The sequence below is a fragment of the Crinia signifera genome, chromosome 5 (assembly GCF_055691185.1).
Source record: "Crinia signifera chromosome 5, ASM5569118v1, whole genome shotgun sequence".
Lineage (NCBI taxonomy): Eukaryota > Metazoa > Chordata > Amphibia > Anura > Myobatrachidae > Crinia > Crinia signifera.
In genome coordinates this window covers 83,757,511-83,785,455 of record NC_139221.1, presented here as the reverse complement: position 1 = coordinate 83,785,455, position 27,945 = coordinate 83,757,511, and the positions used below count along the sequence as shown (strand labels likewise).

Below are 27,945 nucleotides of genomic sequence, written 5' to 3'. Positions count from 1 at the left end.
TCCCCACCACATATGCATGGAAGTAAGAAGACTTTTTATTTTTAATGTAAGTATACTTATTTTTAATGTAAGTATACTTTATGAATTGTATTTACAACAGGCTTTAAATATTTTAGTTAAATCTAAAATTGGAAAATACCGCATACTATATGAAGTAATTTTGCTGTGAAATAACTTGGGTCGTTATAGCAAAAGAAATATTGCTTCTGGACTCAGATGCGTATGTGTGTGAAAAAATGTAAATCCCAGAATGGTAATGAAGCTGGCACTGATAAATACATGCTGCTGCCCGGGGAAAGTGGAGGATACACAGAGGACATCAGTGATCCAAACATTTTAGGTAATAAAAAGTAAATACTGTTATGGATCTCCAAGGTGCTTCGCTATTATGCAAAGAACATCTTCCACCTTTCTCACAGGTTTATTTTGGCAGTAAGAATATTTGACAGCGCTTGTGCTGGGGGAATAGAAAAGTTAAGCACGTCTTCTCATTTTTTGAAATCTGATTTTCAAGAATACATTCAGGACTGTATGAGCTTTGCTGATCACAGGCCGAGTCATTTCAATAAAAAGAAAGCAAATTCCCAGCCTCTGTTCCAATTCTCCACATAGCAAAAACCACAGCAGGATATTTATATTTTATATTCTACAAGATTTGTTTTCCAATAATGGTTCCAGTCTGTGCTGATCTTTAGTAAACCATCAAAGTATTTTCATTTTTAAAACAGTCAGCATGGAGCATAACTCTAAGCTATATATGTATCCAAACAAATGAGACACGATTCCAACGTCTTTGTTTTGTTTTTTCACATCCTTTTGTATCAAAATGTTGCTTTTTTGGCGGTGGAGGGGGTACATTTCTATGTGTTGTTGCTCTGCTTGAATGTGTGCAAAATACATGTTAATTATAATAATTTCCTAATTAAGTAGTGAAAGGAATCTCTTGTTTCTGTGAACAGTATGGATTATGCCCCCACAAAGTGCTCTGCTTGTGAGGTAGAAGCCTTGAATTTGATTATAAAACCCTTCTGATGTAGTAAAAGTCTGCAAACAAGGTCTTCATAAATAATATATGTTACTGAATTTTTCATTGACTGAATTACGGAATGTTTTCTAGAAGGGATCTCTTCACAACATGCATAATTTAGAGGTAATAATGGCAGTTGCTTTTACAAGAGTACAGTAACTTGTTCTGAGAATGGGAGCAATGAATACAAAGAAATCATGGCAATTCAAGCATAGATATTTTGGGGGGAGGTAGATGGGGGAAATCAAGTAAATAATTATTTTACATATTCTCAAAAAAAACCACTGATGGACCTTAGGAAATGCGGAGTCTGTTATTGAATGCAGAGGGAAAATCCTAATGGAGCCCACACACGCACCGATCCCGGCGTGCGTTGTGGGCTTAACTAGCACACATAGCATCGCATCGTATGCCTTGTGCATACGATGTGCATGCGATGCGATGCGATGCTATGCTAGAAAAAGCTAGTACAAAAAGTATGTGCAGCACATACTTTTTGTACTGTACGATGAGATGCCACGGGAGCGCGGACCCCATCGTACAGCATCGCACCGCCGGCAATGGTGCGTGTGTGGGCTCCTTAACTCTATGATTAGCATGCTTTGGGAGCAGCTCGTTCTTGTAATATAAAATTCGTTTCAGTCTCTTTGTTAAGAACATCTCAAACAGAATGGGATTTGTGTCAATTGCATACAGAAATATTTGATGGAATATTGGCAACTTTTTTTTAAACAGTGCACATTATAGATAGCAGTTGTTACAGCTTTACAACAAAACTATTATTGACACATCTTTTCTATGTACAACAATTTATTTATTTTGGTGAAATTATTCTCATTTGAAGGGACTGCAATAAAATATAGGGTCCCCTCTTTTTACAAAGAGGGGATGTATAGTGTCACACAGACAGTAATGTGGGGATAAAGTGTCACAAAAACACCCATATCAGGGTAGGACACACACACATGACTAGATCGTGTACACAATATCATATATAAGAGGGGGATTAGGAGGGCACAGTATGTCACAAATACACTTTTAGTATAGGTGTAAAGGGTGACAGACATGGGTAAATAGGCACACAGAGGAAGTGGGTAGGGGGGGAGTTTCACATGCAGGGAGGTCACAAGGAGGATCAGGGGATAGGTGTCTTGCATACACAGGTATTGTGGGCATGGGGGGAGTCGCACATTGTGGGTGAGAAAGGTAGAGGGCATCACACATACAAAGAGGTAGGGTGGTACTAGATATCACACACAGGGAGTCAAAAACTGGGGATGAGGGAGGTAGAGGGAATCACTTACTGGGAATGAGAGGGGATCACAAACAGACGAAAGGTGCACATGGGGTAACACTAGTGGGTAGGTGTGTACAAGTGCACTCACCAATCTGCAGTGTGCTGCAGTCTCCAAGGTGTCAGTGATGGAGGCCATTCGCTCCAGGTACAGGGAAAAGGGTAGACTGGAGGGGGGTGGAATCCCGGTGGGACACAGAGTAAACTGGTGCTGCCTAGCTGGGTGCACCGACAAATCATCACGGTGTGGTAACAGGAGTGGCCTAGCTCCTCTTCTTAATCCATGTTGCGGCTGCAGGAGGAGGGACGGTGCACGGACTCCTGGGAGGGGACGGGAAGGCCTGGTGTTTTGCACCGCCAGTAGTTCCACACCTGGCCGGATCACCTGACAGCCGCTCTCCTCAGAGGAGGTGAGCGGCCTGTCAGCGTGGCAAGGGGCAGGATGTGGCTGGAAGAGATGACAAGCTGCTCTGAGTTTAGCAACGTGTCAGCTCTTCCAGCCACATCCCACCCCCTGCTGCGTTAATAGGCCGCTCATCACTAACCTCTGATAAGAGCAGCTGTTAGCACGGTGGGGCAAAAAAGTATTTGGACAGCCACCGATTGTGAAAGTTGACCCACTTAAAAAGATTACAGAGGTCTGTAATTTCCATCATAGGTACACTTCAACTGTGAGAGACAGAATGTGGAAAAAAAACAGGAAATCACATATGTATGATTTTAAACAGATTATTTGTATTCTTGTGGAAAATAAATTTTTGGATACCTACCAACCTGCAAGATTCCTGGCTCTTACAGACCTGTTTCTTTGAGAAGCTATTCTATCCTTCACTCGTTACCTGTATTAATGGCATATGTTTGAACTGGTTATCTGTATGAAAGACAGCTGTCCACACCCTCAAACAGTCAGACTGCAACCTCTCCACCATGGCCAAGCTGTCTAAGGTCACCAGGGACAAAATTGTAGAGCTGCACAAGGCTGGGATGAGCTACTCCACAATATGCAAGCAGCTTGGCGAGAAGAGATTGGCGCAGTTATTAAAAAATGGAAGAAATATAAGATCACTGACAATCTCCCTCGACCTGGGGCTCCATGCAATATCTCACCTCGTGGGGTATCAATGATCTTGAGAATGGTGAGGAATCAGCCCAGAACTACAAGTAGGAACCTGGTCAATGACCTCAAGAGAGCTGGGACCACAGTCACAAAGGTTACCATTAGTAACACACTATGGGGGTTATTCTGATTTACTCAGAAAGGCATGATCCACTCTGTAATGGACAAAACCATATGCATTGCAGGTGAGGCTGATGTAAAATGTGCAGAGAGAGTTAGATTCGGGTGGGGGGGGGGGGGTACTTCAAATGGATATCTATATTGCAGTGTAAAAATAAAGCAGCCAGTATTTAACCTGCACAGAAACAATAAAACACCCAAATCTTACTCTTTCTGCACATGTTACATCAGCCCTACCTGCAGTGCATATGGGTTTGTCCATTAGAGAGTGATCGTGCCTTTCCAAGTGAATCAGAATAACTCCCTATGTCCTCATAGATTCAAATCCTGCTTAAGCCAGCACATGTCCAGGCCTGTGTAAAGTTTGCCAGTGACCATCTGGATGATCCAAAGGAGGATTGGAAGAATGTCATGTGGTCAGATGAGAGCAAAATAGAACATTTTGGTATAAACTCCACTTGCCGTGTTTGTAGGGAGAAGACGATGAGTGGCATCCCAAAATCACCGTACCCACTGTGAAGCATGGGTGTGGAAACATCATGCTTTGGGGCTGATTTTCTTCAAAGGGGACAGGACGACTGATCAGTATTAAGGAGAGGATGAATGGGCCCATGTATCTTGAGATTTTGGTCAAATACCCCCCTCCCTCAGTAAAAGCATTGAAGATGGAACAAGGCTGACAATGACCCCAAACACATCGCCCGGACAACTAAGGAGTAGCTTCGTAAGAAGTATTTGAAGGTCCTGGAGTGGCCTAGCCAGTCTCCAGACCTCAACCCATTTGAAAATCTGGGGAGGGAGTTAAAAGTCTGTGTTGCCCGGTGACAGATGAAACAAAACATGACAGATCTAGAGAAGATCTGCATGGACGAGTGGGCATGGATATTTATTAACCGCAAGAATATACAAATTGTTTAAAAATCATCAAATTTCCTTTTTTTTCACATTGTGTCTCACAGTTAAAGTGTACATATGATGGAAATTTCAGACCTCTAAACTTTTTAAGTGGGTCAACTTATGCAATTGGTGGCTATTCAAATACTTTTTTGCCCCACTGTATGTGGGTGGAATTTTAATTTCCTCTACATAGTAGATTTCTAGATGGTAATGTTTGAGGGATGTTCCAGCTTCGGAATGCCGAAACCTTTTGGGGTGGAACTCTTTAGAGATTAATTATTGTAGAATATAGAGGCATGTCGGAATGAACAGTACACTGGTCGTAATTCATATGTGGTTGGAGCTCTTCCCCCTGCCGCACAGTATTTACTATTGGCACTTTACACATGTGCAGGACCCGTTGCACAATACTGCCGTTTGCTGGCTGGGTAGGGGGTTGGCAAAAGCCTCAATTTGTAGTGGAGGGTAGTGACTGACTGCGACAGGCAACTTGTGCAGGACCTTGGTAAATCAGTGTTTCGATGCTGTGTCCTCGGATCACTTTTGCAGCAGAAGGCTTCTGCATGTAATAGACGCCTCCTGCTGCATCACCATACAGTGCTATCACTGCTGCTTCCATTGAAGCATCAGTTATAGGAACTGATTGGATCAATAGAGTATTACAATTACATTTTTTAATAAAGTTAAAAATAAAAAATTCGACAATTAAATTTCAACAGTTGTACACATAATAAGGTCATAAAACATATAAATTTCATATAGGACAGTTGGATATTGTATACTTATACACTTTTGCGATCCCTCTGGTCTCTGCTTATATGATATCATATATCTCCTGGTGCAGTCCATGCTTATTGGTAATGGGAATCCATAAACCTGGCTGGATGATCTATATTCGCTGGAGGGAATAGAATGTCCTCAGATGTTAGAGGTATCCTCACGATTTTATGCGAAAGTCCAATCCCAAAATTGAACAGGTGGTGGTATCCCAATTATAGATGTTGTGCTTGTCACGGCTGATTTAGCAGGTAAATTCAAGCATAGACCAGTGTAGCTAAGTGGATCAAGTCCAATCAGTCCAACATGCGATTTAAAAGTAGTAAAAACAAGCTGGTGCTCCCTAACATGTTTCACTGTCCTGTGACAGTTTTGATAAAGCACCCCCATAGTGGGAGCAGCTAGGCTCTACACACATATAGGCGCCCATTTTTTTTTTTTTCTGACCCTTCGGGGCACTAAAAGAGAAACCCCCTCTTCTTTTCAGTTATAGGAACTCCATCTGAATTTGTCCCACAATTCACAACCCATGTTAGTCAACTGTATATGTATTTTCATATATACATTCAAGTTGCATTATTTTATTTTTAATTGAAGTTGCATTCATTTCACTTTTTTTCTGTTTTTGATTTATTTTACAAAGGTGATCCAAGCTACTGTACCTGTAAACTCTTTTTATTTTGACATACAGTAAAAACTATTTACTACAGAAAGTAAAAGATTGTTGAATGTGTGACTTGCTGATGATTGATTTGGTGTTTATTAACTTCATATAGTGACATTTATTGTATTGTTATTATTTATTAAAGTGGCAGAAAACTGGCTTTATGATCTGCTCTGCTTTTTTCCCACTTACTTTTATTGAAAAATGTTTTTTCTTTTTCTATCATTACAGATAAGTGATGTTATTGTAGAAGGTTCACAGTTGCTTATTGAGGAAGGGTTCAAGAGAGGGCTGCTTCAACCGGTCTTAAGGACAAGAGAGGAGAAGGGCACGATTGTTATAGACCAGTTCTTTCAGACAAGTAACTTGGCTGAGCTCTGTGATATGACCAAGCATATGCGGTGTATGACTGTCCCTGAGTATACTGTGAATGTTCTCGGCACCGGAAACCCAGTAGAATTCTCTCTGGATACAGACTATTTATCGCGTATTACAGAAAACAATTCCGACTGGCCAAGACTCATTCATCTAGTGGGTGAGAAGTATCTCATTCCACCCAAAAGTAGCTTTCTTCTGTCTGATATTTCATACATGGAGCCCCTTCTACATTGTAAGTATATAGACTACTTCTGTTACTTTCCACTATGTCTAGCTCTTAAATATTTTGGTATAAAAATGTTTAAAGATAGTGCTCTAAGATACATTTTATGTAATCCTGCAGTAGATTACTACATTCGCTCCTAGCCAGGATTTGGTATTCAATCAGTCAATTATTCCCTATTGGGGCACTCTTGATATTATTGAATTTTTTTTTTAATTAGTAATAATAAGGTATGTAATATATTGTTGATGACTTTACCACAATAAATGTACACACTATAGGGTATCGTAATATACGTATAAAAAAATACGTGGTGATCCCTTTTTTACATAATAACGTAAAAAAAAAGGGATAATCCCTTTTTTTTTTCCATAAAAAAAAATATTTTCAATGGAAGTCAAATGGTGACAAAGAATTTTCATTATAAAGCACCACAAAGCAACACACAGACACACCGTAAAATAGAGTAATAAAAAATCCTGGGAGAAACCGCAATCTCAATAGCCTAACTATTGGTTATCGGGCTGAACAGTTTTCCCTAGGAGCCTGCAAAGAAACTGTGCCTAAATCATTATACAGTCAGGTCCATAAAAGTGCCAGCAATTTTAAGCAAATTCGGCCCTGTGAAGGGTGCAAGAACAGCTTAATTTAGGTGCCGTTTTCAGCTCTTAAATGGCACCCTAGCGGCAACTCACACCCTTCGGCACTAATAGTATGTTTGGAACATTCTTAAAATGAAAGAACGCACTGGAGAGCTCGGAACACCAAAAGACCCGGAAGACCACGAAAAACAACTTTGATGAAGATGACAGAAAATTGATTTCCCTGGTGAAGAAAAACAGCTTCACAGCAGTTGGCCAGATCAGGAATACTCTCCAGGAGGTAGGTGTATATGTGTCAAAATCAACAATCAAGAGAAGACTTCACAAGACTTAATATAGAGGGTTCACCACAAGATGTAAACCATTGGTGAGCCTCAAAAACAGGAAGACCAGATTAGAGTTTATCAAACAACATCTAGAAAAGCCTTTTTAGTTCTGGAACAACATCCTATGGACAGATGAGACAACGATCAAGTTGTACCAGAGTGATGGGAATAGAAGAGTATGGAGAAGAAAAGGAACTGCTTATGATCCAAAACATACCACCTCATCAGTGAAGCATGGTGGTGGTAGTGTCATGGTGTGGGCATGTATGGCTGCCAATGGAACTGGTGCCCTTGTATTTATTGATAATGTGACTGCTGACAAAAGCAGCAGGATGATTTCTGAAGGGTTTCGGGCAATATTATCTGCTCATATTTAGTCAAATGTGTCACAACGGGTTGTTGTGGATCCCCTGTGGGTGCTTGCTCCGATACAGATGCGTGTGGCGGAGAGAGTGTGGCTGGTCTGATATATTGCCTTCGCATAGGAAAAAGTCCTCTCGGAGTTTGGCGAAACTCCCGACCAGAGGCGCGGAGTCTAACTGGGTGGCGGTTTTCACCAGGGATTCCCGCAAGGGAATTTGGACTCCGCTGCGTCCACCCAGCAGGTCGCGGCCCTCTGATGGAAGCCTCCTGGAGGAGCTAAATCACTGGTAGGGACTGGAGCACTGCGAAGTCTTGAATGCCCACTCGGAGATAGAGGAACTGAAGTATAACGAAACTCAGGAAGCACACTTGGCAAATAACGGAACTCAGGAAGCACACTTGGCAAATAACGGAACTCAGGAAGCACACTTGGCAAATAACGGAACTCAGGAAGCACACTTGGCAAATAACGGAACTCAGGAAGCACACTTGGCAAATAACGGAACTCAGGAAGCACACTTGGCAAATAACGGAACTCAGGAAGCACACTTGGCAAATAACGGAACTCAGGAAGCACACTTGGCAAATAACGGAACTCAGGAAGCACACTTGGCAAATAACGGAACTCAGGAAGCACACTTGGCAAATAACGGAACTCAGGAAGCACACCGGCAAATAACAAGCTTGCTGGGCAGACTGGACAAATGCTGAGAAGTGTTCCCACGGACGGCCAGCAGAAGACTGACCTAAGTCAGCAGAAGCATCAGCACTAGGGGATAGGCATACCTGCCTTTTATCACACCCAGGGGATGACCTCACAGACCCAACCTCTAACAGAGGTTATATCAGGTCCTGCCCCCTAGAGTTGGGATGCCCCAAGCAAGATGGCGGCGCCCATCCCGGGAGCCAGCCGTGGGAGCTGCCGGACCCCTGGGGAGACAGCCGCCGGATCCTGCCAGAGCACGGGGAGCAGAGGTGAGCGGCGGCACGACAGAGTCATTTGTCTGCCGTGGCATGCAAGTGAGACGGCGCAATGCTCTGCAGCCGCGCCGAGACCTGACAGCCTGGGAGAGGAGAGCGGGGATCAGTGAGGACGCCCGGCGGCACAGCAAAGACGTCAGCGCTCGTCCAGGTAAGTAAGAGACGCTGCGCAAAGCTCTGCACCGAGGCGTGACAAAATGTTTCAGAACTCTTTGGACGGCGCTTTACAGTGCCGATAAACAATGTCCCGTAGCATACTGAGAAAGCAACCAAATATTTTTTAAGGCAAATACAGTAAGTGGAAGGCAATGCAATAGCCATCAGTCACCTGACCTGAATCCGATTGAGCATGCATTTCACTTGATGAAGACAAAACTAAAGGGACAAATGAGTGTGGGAAATAGCGACAACAGGTTACAAAAATAGAGTTCAAGAAGCTTCCGGGGAATTTTTTTCTCGAATCTCCAGTTCCACAAGACATGGTAGCGAAACGGGTATTATTATCAATCCTCAAAACAATGATAGACCAGGAAGTAGTGATGAATGTCCCCAAGTCGCAGGAAGGTCTGGGGTGGTATTCCAGGTTCTTTGTGGTAAAGAAGGCATTTGGAGGCTTCAGGACAATCTTGGATTTGAGACCTCTAAATCACTTTATTGACTCCATCTTGAACAATTTCACTTGATTAAAGTAAATTTTGACAGACTTAAGCAAGGGTCTTTCATGACATCAATATATCTCAGGGACGCTTATCTTCACGTACCAGTGTACAGGGGTCATCAAAAATATCTCAGGTTCCACATAACCGGGGGTCAGATTTATTAAGCTTGGTGAAGTGATAATGTCTAAGAGAAATGTGGGTGAGTCCGCACACAAAAATAGCTTGTAAGCATTACATTATCAATTAGTGAAAAACCAACATAGGTCTCAACGCAGGCTCTAGTGTGCCTATTCACAGGGTTGGTGGTGCTCCCAGTATAAGTTCAGGAAAACTTAGTTAGAGGGGATGTGGGGACCTGCAAAAGAGATGCAAGTAAAGACTGATTAAATCCTTTTGGGGCACTCTTTATTGTCAATTGATGTGTATGTACAAAATAAAAATTAACATTTATTCGGTATGCCTTAAAATATAATGTGCTTCAATTGTCTCTTAAATTGAGACTCTCTATAATGTAAGACAATTATTCATCTACAAATAATACGACATTTTCCCAGTTAGTACTGATTCGATTGATCATATCTAAAATAGATTTAGGATCTTTTGTAGTTTCCAGCTTAGCGAATTAATATTGACTTTAGTGATACCCTATACAATTATTCAGGGTCACCACTGCTTTTATCCAGCCAAACACTCGGGGGGTCTGACTCTTTTTTTGCATAAATAATTCTCGCTACAAAATAAATATTTAAATATCCTGTTTCACCTTGGGAGTGCGGGGCTTGTGTCTTAGAGTTCCGATCCTTCCAAGGAAAATGGTCTCTGGAGGAATCTAGGTCGCCATCTTGGACCTACGAGCTTTCTTCAATGCACTCCAGCTGGCGCAGGATCTGTTGCAGGGCAGAGCGGTTCAGATCCGGTCAGACCATGCCACCAGGGTGGCTTACATAAACCACCAGGGAGGCACAAAAAGCATAAAAGCCATGAGAGAGAGATCCAGGATCCTCCAGTGGACCAAATGTTCTCAGAATTCATCCCCCATATACCCCTCCCATGGCTCCTTGGGATCTATGTCTTGGTTCTGTTTCCTGTCATTCCACATTTCTGGTATTCCATCAGGACAGGTATTCTGGTATTCCATCAGGGGGGGCTGCTCACAAGCAGACTTTGGCTCACTGGATTAGGATGGTGATCACACAGGATTATGAAAAGGCTAACGCACCATTGCCTTCTCCAGTCTATGCACATTCCACAAGGTCGGTCCCTGTCACTATTTCAGCATACTTGCTTTCTGAATAACGGCTGCCGTTACCCTGATGTGTTTTGGCGCCGATGTCTGACAGCAGTCAGGATACTGGTGTCTGCATACTGAACTTCCACATCCTCACTGCGAGGATGCTGACGGCATCCCATATATAAAAGTCATTACATTTAAATATAAATAACATTATTTTATTATTAGAAATGCCTTATAGTATGTGCCTATTTTAAGGTTTGCAATATACTTCCATTAGCACCTGTTGTGATGTGGTTGTGAGCAATGTGATGTATCACTTCATAGCCATTATCAGCAAAATGGAAGTGAGTAGGTGAGATCCTGTCTGTATGCCTTTGGTATTTTTGAAAAGCATATTTTTCCAAATGTCATAAATGCTTTCAATTTACTGGTTTAGCATATTGAAATATCAGAGCTCCTCTTGATAGTTGTGTGTTCTTTGTCGGGTCCTATATAATTGTAAAATACCAAATTCTATTAACTATAGAATCTATTCATCTACAGTATATCTGGTTAATGGTAAACATCAATGTTACAAAAAAATAAATATACACTATAATGTATCTGGTCATAATTCAAGTTCTATCGCACTGCTTGAAACAATTAAATCCATGTTTTCTTTTTGCTCTAACTAATGTATCAATTCACTGTGGTTTATTTTTTTTCATGTTTAATCAAATTACTGTTCATAATGTTAGAACAACATTTTCATTTCTTTCAGTAGGCATCTGTAATTTGTATTGTCATTTATGACAGCACAAGGCTAAAGTACATTAAAATCTGTTACTAATCCCTCTGGATTATTCTTCTTGTGATTATTATAAATAATAATTGCATTCTTAAAGAAAAGACGCTTGAGAAAAACATGAATTCAGAGTCATTTTCTGTTCCAAAAGTATTTTCCTCATTCTGTAAAGAGTACCGTATCGGGGGTGGGGGGGGGGGGGGGGGGGGGGGAATCTTTGCAGAATCTTTTGGTATTGTTCTTTGTTTTTAAAATTACGTTACTATTTTAGTGGTTTCTTTCAGGTATATGACCCAGAAATGTCCTTGCTCAAACCTTTCCTTTTTTCATCGACAACCCGAGTCGACCCCTTTCATACATAAGATGGGTCATGACTGCCATTCTGCTCTCAGTTCACACATATACATGACAAACACACACACATCCCACTTTTAAAAAAAAATATAGTTTACCTGTAACACTATATACAGCATTCAGCTACTGTATGCAGCACCCTGCATCTCCTGGACCCCCACACTGAAAAAATGGGGGTTTGGTCTGCGAGACCAGGCCTTCGTCCTGGGATACCATGCTTCCTCACATGAGGCCATTCTGCTTTTTTGCAGCAGCCTGCATTGGCATCATAGGGTTAAGGGATTGGGGCTCTGGGTCAGGAGCCAGATCAATCCATTGTTGAAAATCTAAAACCGCTTCCCAGAAGTGTGGAGCGGGCATCGGCTTCAGGAAGTGTGATATCTTTGGATCTGCTGACAAGCTAGTTAAAATGTACCTGGACTGTGAGTGTTTAAGTCTCTGCTTGGATGCAAAGCAGCCTCCAGACAGCTCTGAATGCCAGTCAGGACTTCTATGAGCAACTCTGGAGTAAAATCCCAGTTAGCACCATTCACACACAGCCCGGGCTTCCTACCTGAGACATATAACTGACGTGGAAACTGCTATGAAGGTGCGTGAGGACATTTACCAGCCAAACTACAGGGAACAGCTCATCAAGATGATTCTGGGGTTAGGGCTTCATTTGACAGGACGTGCGTGTGGGATGTTCACGTTTCCCGTCAGATGGAGGCCCTGTCTGCCAGCCTGCGCTAGCTCAGGACATTTGGCAATCCTGCAGGCTGGCTGGAAGGCACTCCATCTGTACAAAAGCTAGTGGTGGCAGTGTTATGGTTTGGGAAATGTTATCATAGTATTCTCTGGGTCCTCTCATCTATATGGAAGGCACTCTCGACTGATGTGGTTATGAATTCTTCCTTGCAGATCACGTACACCAATACATGTTGATCGTCTGTATTTCCTGGGGCTGATGGGATTTTCCAGCAATACAATGTGACATGTCACATGGCTAGAAATGTCTAACAGTGCTTAGGCGAGCACGACCAAGACTTCCAAGTACTTTCCTGGCCCCTTAATTTCCAAGATTTGACCCTAATTAAGCATCTGTGAGACTACCTCACTTGTTAAGTATGGATCCTCCACTATACACCCTCTAGCGCTATGCTAAACCGACCTGGAAGTAATTTGTAGGATAGGTAATTTAAACCAGGTCACCACATTATCTGTATCACTGCCTTGAAGAAGGGAACTGATCCCGAAATGCATAGAAGATACAGAACATGGTACAGGAGGATCCAATGTGCTTATAGGAGCGTTTTTTTCCAGAGGAACCAGCTCCCCTTTTAATGATACCATTATATGGGCCTATAATCCACGGATTTTTTATAAAACCTCCACCCATACATTATTCCATTGTACAAGAAAGAAGCCCTTCACCTAGCACAAAGCACTTTAAAATACTTCTCTATTTCTCATGGAGATCAGGTGGAGTCCTCTCACAATTCTTTTGTTGAATATGTAAAACAAAAGGGAGAGAGCTCCACCCTCATGCAATTCTCATATATCAATGTGCCAGAATAAATATCAGATGTGATACATGAGCATGGAAAAATTATATCCACAAAATTGAATATATTCAGGGGGTTCCCCCTTTCAGGGTACTCCCTCTTGTAATATTGAGTGTCTCATATCAAAAATCATCTATTTCTTATGGATTTTCACTTATAATAAAAACAGGAATCCACTGAAATAAAATTAAATGGATAGTAAGTGTAAACAATAAAAAGTGATCCCTCTGGTTCTCCTTCAGACCCAATAGACTGGAGGAAAACCAGAGGCATTGTAAACGGGGCCCCTTGTACATGCATTCCTTTATTGGAGGGTTGGCGTTTCCTACGGGCTCTGAATTACCTTTTAGAATAGTTGCTATTTGCACTGTAGGAATCCCACCTACCTTTTCACATTTGCATTATTCCATTGTTGATTGTGTTGGAAATATGGGGACCCAGAGTTTCAAGTAACTTTGAAAATAAAAATTGTGACTACATTAGACGTATTGCACTATTTAAAAAAAAATTGTGTTTTATATACCCATATCATAAAAAGTCTGTTAAAGGCAAAGAAGTAAAAGGGAAGTTCAGTGTGTGTGGACCTTTACAAATAACATGTTAAAGGGTATTTCTTATGATTTAATCAAAGGCTAATGAATAAGCTTTAAATGGATATTATAGCAATATGCTTGGTGTGGGTATATTAGGCAATATATTGAAGTCACATTGTACAATTGGGATATGACTGGGAAACCTCTAAATTTAACCCACAGAATATAGTAGAAACCTCATAAGTGTCTGCTGATATTAGATCTACAATTAAAGCTGACAAAATGGTTAAAACAAAGTTCTCTCTCTCTCTCTCTATATATATATATATATATATATATATATATATATATATATATATATATATATACAGGTCGAGTATCCCGTATCCGAATATCCGTTATCCGAATTATTCCGAAAACCAGACATTCCAGAAAGTGGAAAAAGTGCTAAAAACTCACTGGGGACATTTGTAACAGCATTACTGAGGACATGATATGTAACTGGCACTATATATGTACAAGACAATGATTGCTTGGCATTCAAATTCAGTGCTGAGATAGTACACACATTTTGTTTCACGTTTTGAAACCTTGTTTTTTGAATAAATAAAATATATTTGTGTGTATTTGATGTGGTAATAAAATATATTTGTGTGTATATTATGTGTTTATACAGCATAAATGCAAGATACTTCAAAATACATCATTGAAATATTAAAATATTCCGAAATACGGAATAATCCGTTATCCAAAATTCTCCTGGTCCCGAGCATTTTGGATAAGGGATACTCAACCTGTATATATATATATATATATATATATATATATATATATATATATAAGTACGTGAAAGAGAGTCACTCTGCAGACTTGCCTCAATATAAAATTCCTTTATTGACGCCCGACGGCGTTTCGGGGAAGAGTTCCCCCGTTTTCAAGGGCACAGGATTGACAATAGATCATATTATTACTTAAATTTGCATAATTATGACAGTACTTTGGACAAAGAGAAGCGGGGTCATTTGATTTTTGCACATGATTATAACCAAAAATCAAGTTTCCCTCCAGATTTTTTCACAGCTTCTTGTTACTGTGTTTCAATATCAATATAACTCTGAGAAATGTGTTACTCTAGACACTTCTTTAAAATGTATGTGACCATATTTCCTTCATTGTATGTGCAAACGTACAATGGTTACAATAAGCTCCCTCCAGCACAAAGTCAGCAACAAAGGAATATTTACTTCAATCTCTCATAAATTTTTCTCTTTTAGAATATTCTATGTTATATTCTATTCCAAGACCATTCTTTTTCACAACTGGGGCAGTATGTAGAATGTGTAGTATTATCACAACACCTTTCTAGTGGATCGCAGTTCCCAGGTGCTTGTGTTGATCTCTTATAAGCAGCTTCTGCAAAACACTGTTCCTCGGCGGTCCTGCTAGTCTACAGTTTCACTTGCTTTCCGTTTGTTCTTAGAAAATTCCTCTCTTTTTCTCCCACATGGCTAGTCTTTCTATTACAATTAGTGGGGCTCTGTTCATTCATGCTTCCTTTTAATCTATATCAGTGATTCTCCAATTCATTCTTCAGGACCCCAGACAGGTCACATTTTCCATGTCACCCAGCAGGAGCACTGGTTACCACCAATTTTCCCATTTTAATAATCCACAGGTGACCTGGAAAACATTAACTGTCCAATCATTATACCACACTAATAGGGTGCATAAAGGAAAAGTAATAAATATATACAAACTTATAACGTTCAGAATATTTATCTCTGCAGTATCAAATTATCCCTCTAACACTGAATCCTTGCTTAAAAGACAGCAGCTCCCATTTAGTTTTCTGGAAAAACTCAATAAGCAATTATATAGGGATTATAAGAGAGCACTAGTATTCATAAAAATTTGCAATTAACACATCAATATTTCAAATCCTGCTTAAAGAATGTATATACAATATTTATAAAATAACTTAAAGTCCCGGTACTGATTTTATAGAAACAGTATTACCAGTATGATGTTTTTAAGGGGAATTTAACACCTCCAGGTGCTATGCTCAACCTCCAATTTCTAGTAAATATTCTGGCAGCCAGCAGTGACAATAATAGTGAATAAATAGCCTTTCTCCCTGGCCTTGGTGGTAATGCTTGTACACAGTTCTGGGGATTCGATGATTATCGCAGCAAAATGAAGTGAACAACAGAGGTACCTTTTAGTACACGTCCTCTAAGTTGTGTTTTTAAGGAGACGGCCATACATATGCTGTGCTGTAGATAGAAATGCTGTTTGAGAGCAGTGCAGCTCCCTGGGGAGCCCAAAGCTGAATTGCACCGGAGTGCAGCAGATGGAAGGAGGATGGCTTGCCTACTCGATCCGATCATAAAGGAGGGAGGGCACTTGGAAAGATGCCAATCATCAGGTTAGCACATCAGTCGGGAAGCAGAACCGCGGTGTCGGGGCACCTTTACGCATTTCTCCGCTGTCTTATTTTGCAGTTTTATCAGGCCCTTCTGTTATAAGGTTGGGGGGGGGGGGGGGGGGAGATTTACTTGCTTCTTGCTTTTCTCCTTACTCAGAATCAGCCTCCTTCAAACTGTACTAACTTGTCAGCTTTTCCTATTTCTAGTTTGGATTTGTTATAGTGTAAATACTGACCGTTAAGATGTTTTATGATTGATTAGTTTATAATCTGCCATTAGTGCTGTTTTGAATAATGGTATCCACCCTGTCGGTCAACAGTGCATGATCGACATTGGCAAGGCAGACAAATGGGTGACACAAGCAAGTTTATTTTTTTTTTACTTTTCCGCTTGGTCTCTGACTGGGAATGGTAAACCTTGCCCCCAAAGCATGTCAAGAGTATAGGTACACTACACTAATTGGGATCCATAGGCTCAAATCGACAGGTTGCCCCTGATTTTTTTTTTTTTTTAAACTCATGTCAACCTTTTCATGTGTCATACATTTCCATATCAACTATTTGCTTGTATCAACCTTTTGTCCATGTTGACAGTATCCATATTGACTTAGGTGTCAACTATTCACTGTCGAAGTAGATACTGTTGACCCTTTTAACCATAACCTGAAATAAAGGGGTTGAATTTGCCTTTTAAGATTTTTTTACATTGCCAAAAGTTCTTGCAGCAGCACTGCAGTGTTAAAAATATAGTATTGCATACTTGTAATTGTTGACTGCTTTTCATAGGGTTTCCAGCACAACAATACAAAAAATAAGAAATTAAATGTAAAATCAAATTAGGGTAGGCCTTCTGGTATTTCATTGTGTCTATGACCTCTTTGAGACAAATTCTTTTTTTCTGTTTTGATGATAAAGTAAAGGGGGCAAACCTGATTAAAAAATGTATTTGTGTTTGGCTAAAGAATAAATTGCACAAATGCTGTTTTTCCGTTTTCTCAAAATCATTAGAACACTGGCATAAACATTTGAAGGGGCTTCAGCTGTCTAAGTCTGGAAATTGGTTATTCTCTACAGTGTAATATCAGGCTAAAGCTTGTATATTTTACAAAATGTTTTACCTTCATGGGTGATACCAGAAAATGTCAGTGTTGTGTTTTCGTGTCCTTTAACTTCTAAATGAAAATTTTAAATATTTTGTTAGATTTATTATGCTCTCATAAAAAGAAGCCAGTTTTAATTTTACAGTATGTTACTGTACTACAATGAACTTTCAGTTTCACACATTGCTCTCATTAACTTCTCATAAATAGAGAGAATTATAGAGAAACTGCTTATTTTCATTAGTTGACAGTAGGGCAATTTAAGCTGGTTATAGATGTTGGAACATGTATCAGATACTTTAGAACTTACAGGGATATTCAATTAACCACAATAGTACCGCAGCTTTGAAAATTGTGGGTATTAACGATATTCTTTATCACGCCTATTCAATGATACCATTTTTCATTTGAAAATACACAGGTCCCACGATAAGCTATGGACCTACTGTTGGTAATTTCTCTGACCTTTTTACAGGGAAAAAAAGGGCTATTATCACAGATTTGGAACCAAACCCCCATTAGTGCCAGAGATTGGGGCTAATAGAATAGCCCCGGCGCAACAATTAGTGGCACTAATTAAACGTTTCTAAAATTGAATGCCCCCATAATCTCAAGTGATCTTCACAAAATAAAATAATAGATCAACACAAGGAGGAACATGTGGTCTGCAACTTACTTTTTTATATTTTCTTCTAGATAAAAAGTACAGTGTCATTGTTATCGATCCACCATGGGAGAATAAGTCTGTCAAGAGGAGTAAAAGGTACTTGTAATGTTTATTATCTTGTCCATGACACCAAAAGTGACTTTTTTTTTTTTTTGCAAGAAATTCCTACTGTATGAAGTCTACAATATGGCTTCATGGAAAACACTGACAGCTGCATGTAGCACACACATTCTTCTCTGCTTTATAGCTGAGCTAGTATGCCCAAAATGCATTTTCCAAAGTGCTAAAATGCACCTTCTAACTGTAATGCTTGCCAACTGTAAAAGTGACTGTCAAAACATCAGGCCACTTGTTGCATTTACATTACACATAACGGTCTATCAATTTTATAGACTAGCAATTAATATCATTCTTATTTATTTATATGGTGCCAAAGAGCTTCACAGAAACTTACACAGTATGTAAGCGGAAATCATACAAACAATTCAAGGGGGAAAAGCAAAACATTGCTGAATGTAGGATCAAGAAAAATAACAAGTTGTGTACATTTTGCTGTAATGACAGGAGTAGCACTTGTTGTTGAACCCAAAGGATCAGTGTCATTGTGGGCAGAAGTGGGGAAAAAGTGAAGGAGGGAAGAGAGCCCTGCTCATGAGAGCTTACAATCTACGGGAGTGGGGACAGACAGACCAGAGTGACTGTGAGCACTTGAATAGCTTTAAAGAAGAAGGAGGAATTTTTAAACCCAGTCTGTAAATTTACAGTTAAGAGCTGATTGGCTGGTGCGTTATCACCACTTTATCACTTCACTAGGATTAATATATCTGTTTGAATCTTTGAAGAAGAGGTGGACATTCTGGTACAGGAAAACAATTTTAGTAGTGGGGAGGGGCAAACGAAAAATCTTTGAAGACAGGAGCTGGAACATGTAATCCGTTAGGACACAAGCTTGCATCCACTGGCTGATGGAAGGGTGTCAGTGTGGAAGGAGATGAGGTCAGAAGTGTATGGGTGAGGATTGGGTAAACATAGAATGTGAAACATAGAATGTGTCAGCAGATTATAACCATTTGGCCCTTTTTTTAACCCTGTTGTTACCTCAAATCCTTTCTCATTTTTTTCGCTGCACAGATATCCTTATATATCCCATGCATGTTTAAATTGCTCTGCTGTTATTGCCTTTACCACCTCTGAGAGTCTATTCTACCTGTCCACTACCCTTTCTATGAAGTAATTTTTCCACAAGTTTCCCATGAACCTCCCTCTCTCCAGTCTCAGTGCTTTCTCTGTGTTTTAATTGGGTTCTGAAGGTAAAGTGTAGCCATTGTGAGGTCTGATTGAAGGGGGAGGTGGAAGTAGCTAGCTTGGTGACAAATGTGAGCTAAGTACAGAAATGTGGAAATCAGGAATGCCAGATAAGAGGCGGTTGCAGTAGTCAATTCTAGAGATGGCATTGAGGGGAAGAGATTTTTTTGCGTCCATATGTATGAAAGGGTTTCATTTTGGAGATATTATGAAGCTGGATTTGGCTGGGAGAGAGTAAAAGATTACTTGAAGGCAACAGTCTGGTAGAACAAATGTTAAGGTTTCAAGTGGATAAGAATAAGTCTTTAACTTTGGTAGCAGAAAGGTTTTTACTGACTTTAGTGAGGATAATTTCTGAATAGTCGAGAGAACAAAAGTGGGTCAAGCAGGGTGGGAAAAGAAAGAAACATATATCTTAGACTGGGATATTGGCGGTTAAGGGGTTTGAAGAGATGTGGAGGTAATAACAATGAGTACTAGAGTCAATGGTAATTTTTTATGAGTAATAGAGACCAGGGTTTTCTTGAAAGCAGAGATGGGAGCAGAGGAGATTAAGGTGAAAATTGGAAGAGGGGCAGGACTTTATAAGGGCTATCGCATACTGTAGATCAGTGGTCAGGGAAAATGTGGGTATTGTATGGGATTGACGTGCGTGCACTTTAATTATGTTCTGGCCGGGTCGGGGGATCTGTGTAGCCACCTCTGTAGTTATGCAGCTGCAGAGGAGTCTGAGGAGCGGCACAATGGTGCCACTTCACATCTTTATCCGGGCATGGGGTGGACTGATGCTTGCAAAGGAGGTCGGAGACTGTGGGTCAGGTTGACACTACCTGACCCACTTCATAGTTCGCATGGCAGTGCCGCTCGGCCACTGCCCCCGATGATGGGCCAACACATTTGACCAGGTGGGAAAGAGACACTGGGAATGCACACTACGGCTAGGGAGGAGGTACATTGGTCGGTGGATTCTACTAATAGATTCAATAAAATTTTGAATTCAAATAATTAATAATATGATTTCCTTCCTTTAAAATCATGGGGGTAACGGTGGCATATCTAAATATATTTTGGGATAAAAGGTAAAAAATGTCCATGTCCCCTGACATAGATAAGGGAATTTTCTTATTATATTCTAGAAGGGAGGGTGTATACAATTCCAATCAGTGTGTGATCCCTAGAATTTAGTGGCAAGAATTCATGTTACAATATGTATCTTTCTGCGTGTGTTTTTATAAGGTTGTTATTAACAAATCCATATATCACTTTATGTCCCCTCCACCAACATCAAGTAAAACTGCATAACATGGACCCTTAAGAAGTAAACAATTGTAATTTATATAGAATGAGAGAGAGGTTCATCACAGCACCAAATCAAAGTAGATATATTGAAGAGATGGAACAGAAGAAGTTGCATGTCGACCTTCCAAGTTTGTCAACCTAAACCCTGTCAACCTTCAGTGGTTGTCCCAATGTATGTCGACCTATTGACCTATCCCACTCCAAGCGCAACTTTTATTTAATCAGGCTGCTCAGAATCACCCCTTTTTTTTGTTAGACTGTTCCACATGACTCTTATATCTTGCAGTCATTTTTCTCCATAGAGCCATAATATGGCTTGTAGGGGCCTCATCCGCAACATAGATGTGATGGGTCATGTGATGCTGGTAGGGGGATCCAGAGGCTCCCTGCACTGTGCATATAGAGCACAGAGCCGCAGCAGATAGCACCCAGGAACTGGTGTTGCCAGGCACTTGTTCTTGGCAATCACAAGGTCAGAATGAACTTATGTGGGGGCCCCGGGGTCCAACCATGTCACCCCCCCCCCCCATTATTCTGACCTGTCCTTACTAAAGTAAACAAAATATTTGAAAATAAGTATTCAAGTAATACAACATTTAGCAGTGTTTTTCTTATTCAATAACATTGAAACCAGTCACATCTTTGCATTGACAAATGCACTGCTGTCACTGGCGGTGGTCCCGTTGATAAATAAGGCCAGGCTGTATCTCCCCTCTCTCATAAATAAAGCCCTAAATCTTGCTATCTCATTATGGATGGGCCATGTATTACTGAAAAGTAAATGCAGAAGCATGCAGCAGCAGCAGAAGGCTTTTCAACCGATAATGTCAATATTTCTTACACCAAAAAAATGACACTGAACGGGGACTCCTTTAACATGGCAAGTAATGACCATCTTCTCCCCTCTTTATCACCCTGTGGCATTTGCCTGTTTTTAATCCTACACATTTCTCTATTGACCAGCTGCTCATTTCTTACATCTAATCCATAGTCTTACTGCAAATGTATTTTTAGTTTTTAGAGGAGAGAAAATGAAAACACAGTGTTAGGAGAGCTCTGACCTCGCTACCTCTGTAGACTCATGTTAATTAAAACTGCTGTGGAAGTAAAAGATCAGCTGTGTCTGTTAGCAGAATTCCTGCATTTTCCACCTGTCAGCAGAAACATTCTGAAACATAAAATTGCACATAGATGACATCGTAAAATAGGAGACCTTTATTCTTCAGTAACGATGTCTCTTGATACTGTATTCAAACTTTGACAACTACTGAACGGTATGAGAGGCAGTGAGACGTGTTATAGTACAGTCTTGGTTTCAGGGAAAGTCCTAGATTTTCAGTACTAGATTTTGAATACTGCCCAAAAAAATCTAGGTAATTGGTGGGTATACCTAGGATTCGGCTCAGAAGAAATGGCTACAAGAAAATTTCAGGTCTAGTGTCTGGTTTTTTTCCCCATGTAATGAGCATGGGTTTTGGCGGGTGAAACCTGCTGACAGTGCAGTGAAAATGGCTCTTGTCCAGGATTTTATACACGGGTAAATCCAAAAGTTGCTGATTGGTCCTCTCAGGGTGCTGGCTGCTGATGTAACCATTTTTAATGACATCCAAAGATTTTTCTGGGCTTTCCCGGGTTTTCCAGGGTAAAGTGGAAACGGAGGTAAACTTGGGACTACGGTGCAGTGGAAACAGGGTCTAAGCCAGGTACGACGCAGCAAAATCCTGGGTAAACAATTGTAGGGACAGACCTGGGATTTTGCTAGAAAAGGGGTATTACTGTACAGTTTTGGTATTGGCAGTGCCATTTCCTTTTCATGCTTTCAAAGCAGTATATACGTTTTATGGATGATGTTGTGGCTGCTATATATACTGCATTCATTCGGGTTTTATAACTACAGTAGCATTCTATTATTTGCAGTTGTGCTGTCAATTGTGAGTAATATGCTCTGTGAGTTAAGTCTTAGGGCAGTATTCAATGAGAAAAATTCTCCGTGCATGGCGAGAGATTTTTTCTCTCGCCATGCACTCACCCTGTTCCGGAGGGCTCGCTGCCACTCCTGCTCCCACTGTTCAATGTGGTTAAGACTCGCCGCCACTCGCGGCGAGTCTTAACCCCTGCAGCGGATGAGCGTCCGCGGCAGGGAGCCGGGGGACGGTGGCAGCCAGGGAGATTAAAGTCTCCCTGGCTGCCCCAGAACATATGTGGAGGGGAGGAGGGCTCCCCGGGACCCAGGCAGCACAAGCTGCCCCCCCTATAGCCAGCGGGGGACCCAGTATTCACTGTACCCGATCGTGCATATGTAATGATCGGGTGCAGTGAATATATGAATATCTAATGAGCGGCTCGAGAGCTCCGGCCCCCTGCTGGCTGCTCTGTGTAAAAAAAAAAAAAAATTAAATTTTTTTTTCATTAAATATATAACAATGAATAAAAATAACATGCCCCTTCACAGAAAAAAAATCCTGATTTTAAAAATTAAAGTTTTAGTTTAAAAGTTCACATTCCAGTTCTCCATGAAAAGATGGAGAATTGCTACACGGCGAAAATCACTTAAAAAGACAGCGAAAATATCACATTGAATAGGGTGGTTCACTTTTTGAGAGCAAAATGCTCCTACCAACGCGAAAATAGCACAAACTCGCCATAAAACACGGCAAATTTTTCTCATTGAATACTGCCCTTAGACACAATTATGGAATTATGGGAAAAACATTTAATTTATATTTTTCCTTTTCTTTATTCTTTTATAAACCTCCTCACTGAACACAAAGCTTACATATTCGTCAGCCAATGTGTCCTTGAACAGCCTTTGTATTGGCTAGTACAGATCTTGCTAAATGTTCTATTTATTATACCTTTAGAAATTATGACTGGTATAGTCACATCATCTTTTGTGCTACAGTACATTTGCGTTTTCCATTATTGCTGACCTTTCCATCTACTGTATATGTTTGAATGAGCCTAAATGTGTGTGCTATACTGTTTGCATGAATATTCTTTGGTGACAGAACGATAATGGGGCTTGGGGTAATTATGGCAGCACGGGCGATGTAATGTTAGCATTACGGTCTCACAGCACTGAGGTCATCGGTTCGATCTAACTGTGCGGAGTTTGTATATTCTTCTCTTGTTTGCGTGCGTTTCCTCCGGGTACTCCGGTTTCCTCCCACAGTCCAAAAATGTTAGGTTAATTGGCTCCCAAAAAAGTTTACCTGAGTGAATATGTATTCATATACACATGTGATTAGGGAATATAGATTGTAAGCTCCACTGGGGCAGGGACTGATGTGAGTGTTCAAATATTCTTTGTAAAACGTTGCAGAATATGTGTGCGCTATATAAGAAACTGTTAATAAATAAATATATGAAATGCCCCCTGTAGTGCCATTTACATTATCGGATGTTATGCTTCGCTTGCTTTGCATAATCCCTGATAAGCAGCTGCCAGGACCTGCAATAACACATGGAATCGGGAAGTTATCCCCAATCTCATGTATTTCCATCTGATAATAACAGGTGCTAATTGTATACCGCTATAATGACAGTTGGTCATTAATCGCAATATCCGGCCATTTTACTATGGTCCAAAGCTGCATTGGGACTAAAAGGATAGTAGGTACTTCTATGTTAGTTGGGCGCCCACTAAGCTATTTGCTTCGTTTTCCGCGCCCCCCTTGCGGGGCTCGCCACGCTTCTGGCTCAGTGGCTCGCTGCGCTCGCCACACTATATAAAATCAGCTCCATGCCGACATGGATAGTGGGGGTATGAGCGTACTAACTATAGTAGGCGCCCAACTAACATATAAGTACCGGATAGTATAATTGTAACTCTCATTTTTTTTTCAAATACAGACTATAATTTGTCAAGTAGAAACTGATTGGCAGGTATTTTATCTCACAATTTTATCTCTTTGCCTGTTATACAGCTTTTTTTTTTTACGTATTCAGTTTACACATCTTAACCCTTTTAGGTTCAACATCTAGTTAAGGTAGGACAGTGTGTTATACCGCGCTCACTTTCGTGTTCCTGTTATGTAGTGGCGCTGCTGTAGCCAGATAGGGTTTCCCAGCCCCTTTTAGATATACAAAGAACGTTATTTACCAGCTGGGCCTGTGTCTGTATTGCTGTGTTGCTAGTTTGTGTGTGGAAACTGATTAAGAGCGGAAAGAAAGTGTGTGTAAGATTAATTTATTGGTAATTATCTCCTATATGGGGTAAAATTGGGCCGGTTACTAAAAGTTAGTTTACTTGGTGTTTCTTAGAGCTACACCTAAACGGGGTCCCCTATGATAGGGAATTTTGCTCAGAGCCATGCCACCCTAAGGAGATCCCCGACAGGGGTTCAGGCCACTCTTTGTTGGGTTCCTTTAGTAGTAGTAGTACGTTTATTTATAAGGCGCCGCAAAGTGTCCGCAGTGCCGTACATAGCAAACAAAAAACAAATTACAAGGTAACGTACAGGGTGTGTTGAAAAATACAGTATAAATAGGGGGAGTATAAATCCTCCTTAGGTCCCTTTTATGGGGTCTATGGTCTCCTTGGATGATGTGCAGTGAGCAAATATGTTAACGTCTAGTTAGGCTCAACAGCCCTAGCGCTAGTAGCAGATCCAATGGTGAGCCACTTTAAAAAAAAAAAAAAACATTAACGTTGTTCAATATTCAATGTAGACCATTTTTGATTGAATTTTTTTTAAATTGATTTAAACATTAAAACCAGACTGTTTGATATGCAAAAAAAAAAAAAAAAATTGCAAAGGGTTAAATTTGCCTGTCCCTACCTTCCAGCACTTTATTAATAGTGAGTGGGACACATTGTGCTCCGGAGGGGAGTCCTTGACGCTGTTAGGCCACACCCACTGGTGAATGTCAATGTAGGTCATGACTACAAGCAGTGCCACCATTTCATATCATGCTGGGTGTGATCTAAGCACATATTGTAGAAAGAAGAAAGATCTTTCTTCTTTCTACAATATATGGTTATCCATAACTCTAGGGAGCACCACCAACAAGTTCATGTGAGGTATTTTATACCGATATCAATATAAGTTGGTTCATTCATTCAGGTTAAGGCAACTGTCAGTGCAAGCCACGTTCTTTTTTTGTAATTCTGTGATCTAAGCACTCCAACTACTGGTGCTGCAAATTACTGGGGGCAAAAAAAACCCTTTTTTTTTATTATTTAATGGTTCTTAAAAGGTAATTGTATGCTCATTAGGACGGGGGATTTCATGTTACTGCTGAGGATACTTTCCCCTTGTCTTTAACTTGTATTCTTTGCTGGGCTTATATAAATAGCCCTGACATGTATAAAATAAGTATCAATTTGGAGCAAAGAAAGTTTCTTCCATGTGAAGATCTTGGTATCAAAATGATTTATGAGACATGAAAAAAATGTTCAGTAGTTGGCTAAACAATGTTATGCGAAGATAATGTTTTATACTACTGACTGCTATGCAAGCTACTGTACTCTAGTTAATACATTATTATTATTTTTATGCCAACATATTTCAACTTGAATCTCTTGCATGTCTCCACTCATCTGTGAATATCTTATAAGTCTATATTTATCCTACATCTTCTTTTTTTTAACAACCATTCTTAAAATGTACCCTTTTAAGGAAGCTGTCCTTTGAATTATTTAAGGATATACGGCAGAGTCTAAAAGCACTTTACTATTTATATACACTATTTATATTCGGCTATCTCATCAGTCATCATTCAGGTTGTAAGTTATTTGTGAAAGAACTATCCAGACAAAGAAAGTGCATTATGCATTATGTATTAATTTTGGCCACCAGGTGTCACTGTTGTCTTTCTTGTGGTTGTAGAATGCATAAATACAATTTCTTATGGACACACATCTGCCCACTGATTAAAACTAAATGGTATTACATGCTTTGGTAGGCAAACTTTAGGGATACTATTAAGATATTTTTTTTTTCCTTTAGGTATACCTATTTAACACCACTGGAGATTAAACAACTTCCCATACCGGCTTTGGCTTCCCCAAATTGTCTTGTGGTTACTTGGGTGACCAATAGACAGAAACATTTGAGGTTTGTGAAGGAGGAACTGTACCCTCATTGGTCAGTAAAACCCCTTGCAGAATGGCACTGGGTTAAGGTAAGCATATGATATGTAAAGTAGAACCAAATACAATAAATGTAATCCTATTTCCCTTTAAAGTCTTTGAAAAGCTTTTTTTTTTTTTATAGTGCTTGGTAAATGTGAATAGCACAAAACCAATCATAACAGTAAAACTGATTCTATAGAACAGTACTCTAATGTTGCCTATTGATGCTACTTACTATTTTAAAAATAAAAAACACAGTACTTGAGAGAGTATCTACTCACATAATCAACTATTAGCATGTCCACATTGATAATGTGGACACTACAATATCGACATGGTGCAACATGTTGACAGGCACCGTGTTGAGATCCTCAGAATGTTGACATGTTTACTATGTTGACTTTTGAACAACACTTTTATTGGTAAGCTGCTCAATCAGAGGTCTGTCATTCAGGTGCCAACAGGGAGGGGTAAATCTGGTTAGGAAAAAAAACAGTTTGTATCCCTATTGCACACTGAATGAGAAATATACATATAATAATCAGATAATGCAGAGATCTTGGTTGCATATATCTGCAGATATAGGGTTAAGCCCCCAGGCCGTACGTCAAGGCGTCTCTGTCACTGGGGGTCCCTAACACTGGGTATGGGTCTGGGGTGTGGGCCCCCAACATGCCGACACAGGCTGACTACTCCAGGGCAGCACACAAATGAAAGTTAGTAGGTGTTAAATAAGAAGCACATAAGTGCTATGTAGGGAGGTGAAGGTGTGATTAAAATAATACATACAATAGGGAAAAAACATAAATGTTAATAAAGTGTTAGGGTGTGCTACCCTGGAGCAGACCAGCCATACCAACAAAGGGGGAATCACACTCCCAAACCCATCCCATGCACAATAACAAATTTATGGGCCTAATAGCCCAGTGTAAGGCCACATGATAATGGCTTACAACATCTGAGAGCCAGCTTACCTGGAGATACCCCTGGCTTCTCCAATGGCACTCAGGTGTCAGCAATCCCTCCTATTGCTGACCCATCTATGCCTCTCAACTGCACAACACTTTTATTGGTAAGCTGCTCAATCAGAGGTCTGTCATTCAGGTGCCAACAGGGAGGGGTAAATCTGGTTAGGAAAAAAAAAAAACAGTTTGTATCCCTATTGCACACTGAATGAGAAATATACATATAATAAT

General features: G+C 40.4%; 1 protein-coding gene across 6 annotated transcripts in view; it reads left to right on the top strand.

Moving 5' to 3' along the window:
• Positions 1-27,945, top strand: part of METTL4 (methyltransferase 4, N6-adenosine) — a 212,860-nt gene that overhangs the window by 36,854 nt on the left and 148,061 nt on the right. For all 6 annotated transcript variants that reach the window (XM_083187565.1, XM_083187561.1, XM_083187560.1 and 3 more), the window contains 3 exons: positions 6,128-6,506; positions 18,099-18,165; positions 26,625-26,799. In XM_083187565.1, coding sequence (XP_083043691.1) covers positions 6,128-6,506; positions 18,099-18,165; positions 26,625-26,799 — 621 coding nt within the window. The remainder of the gene's footprint in view (positions 1-6,127; positions 6,507-18,098; positions 18,166-26,624; positions 26,800-27,945) is intronic.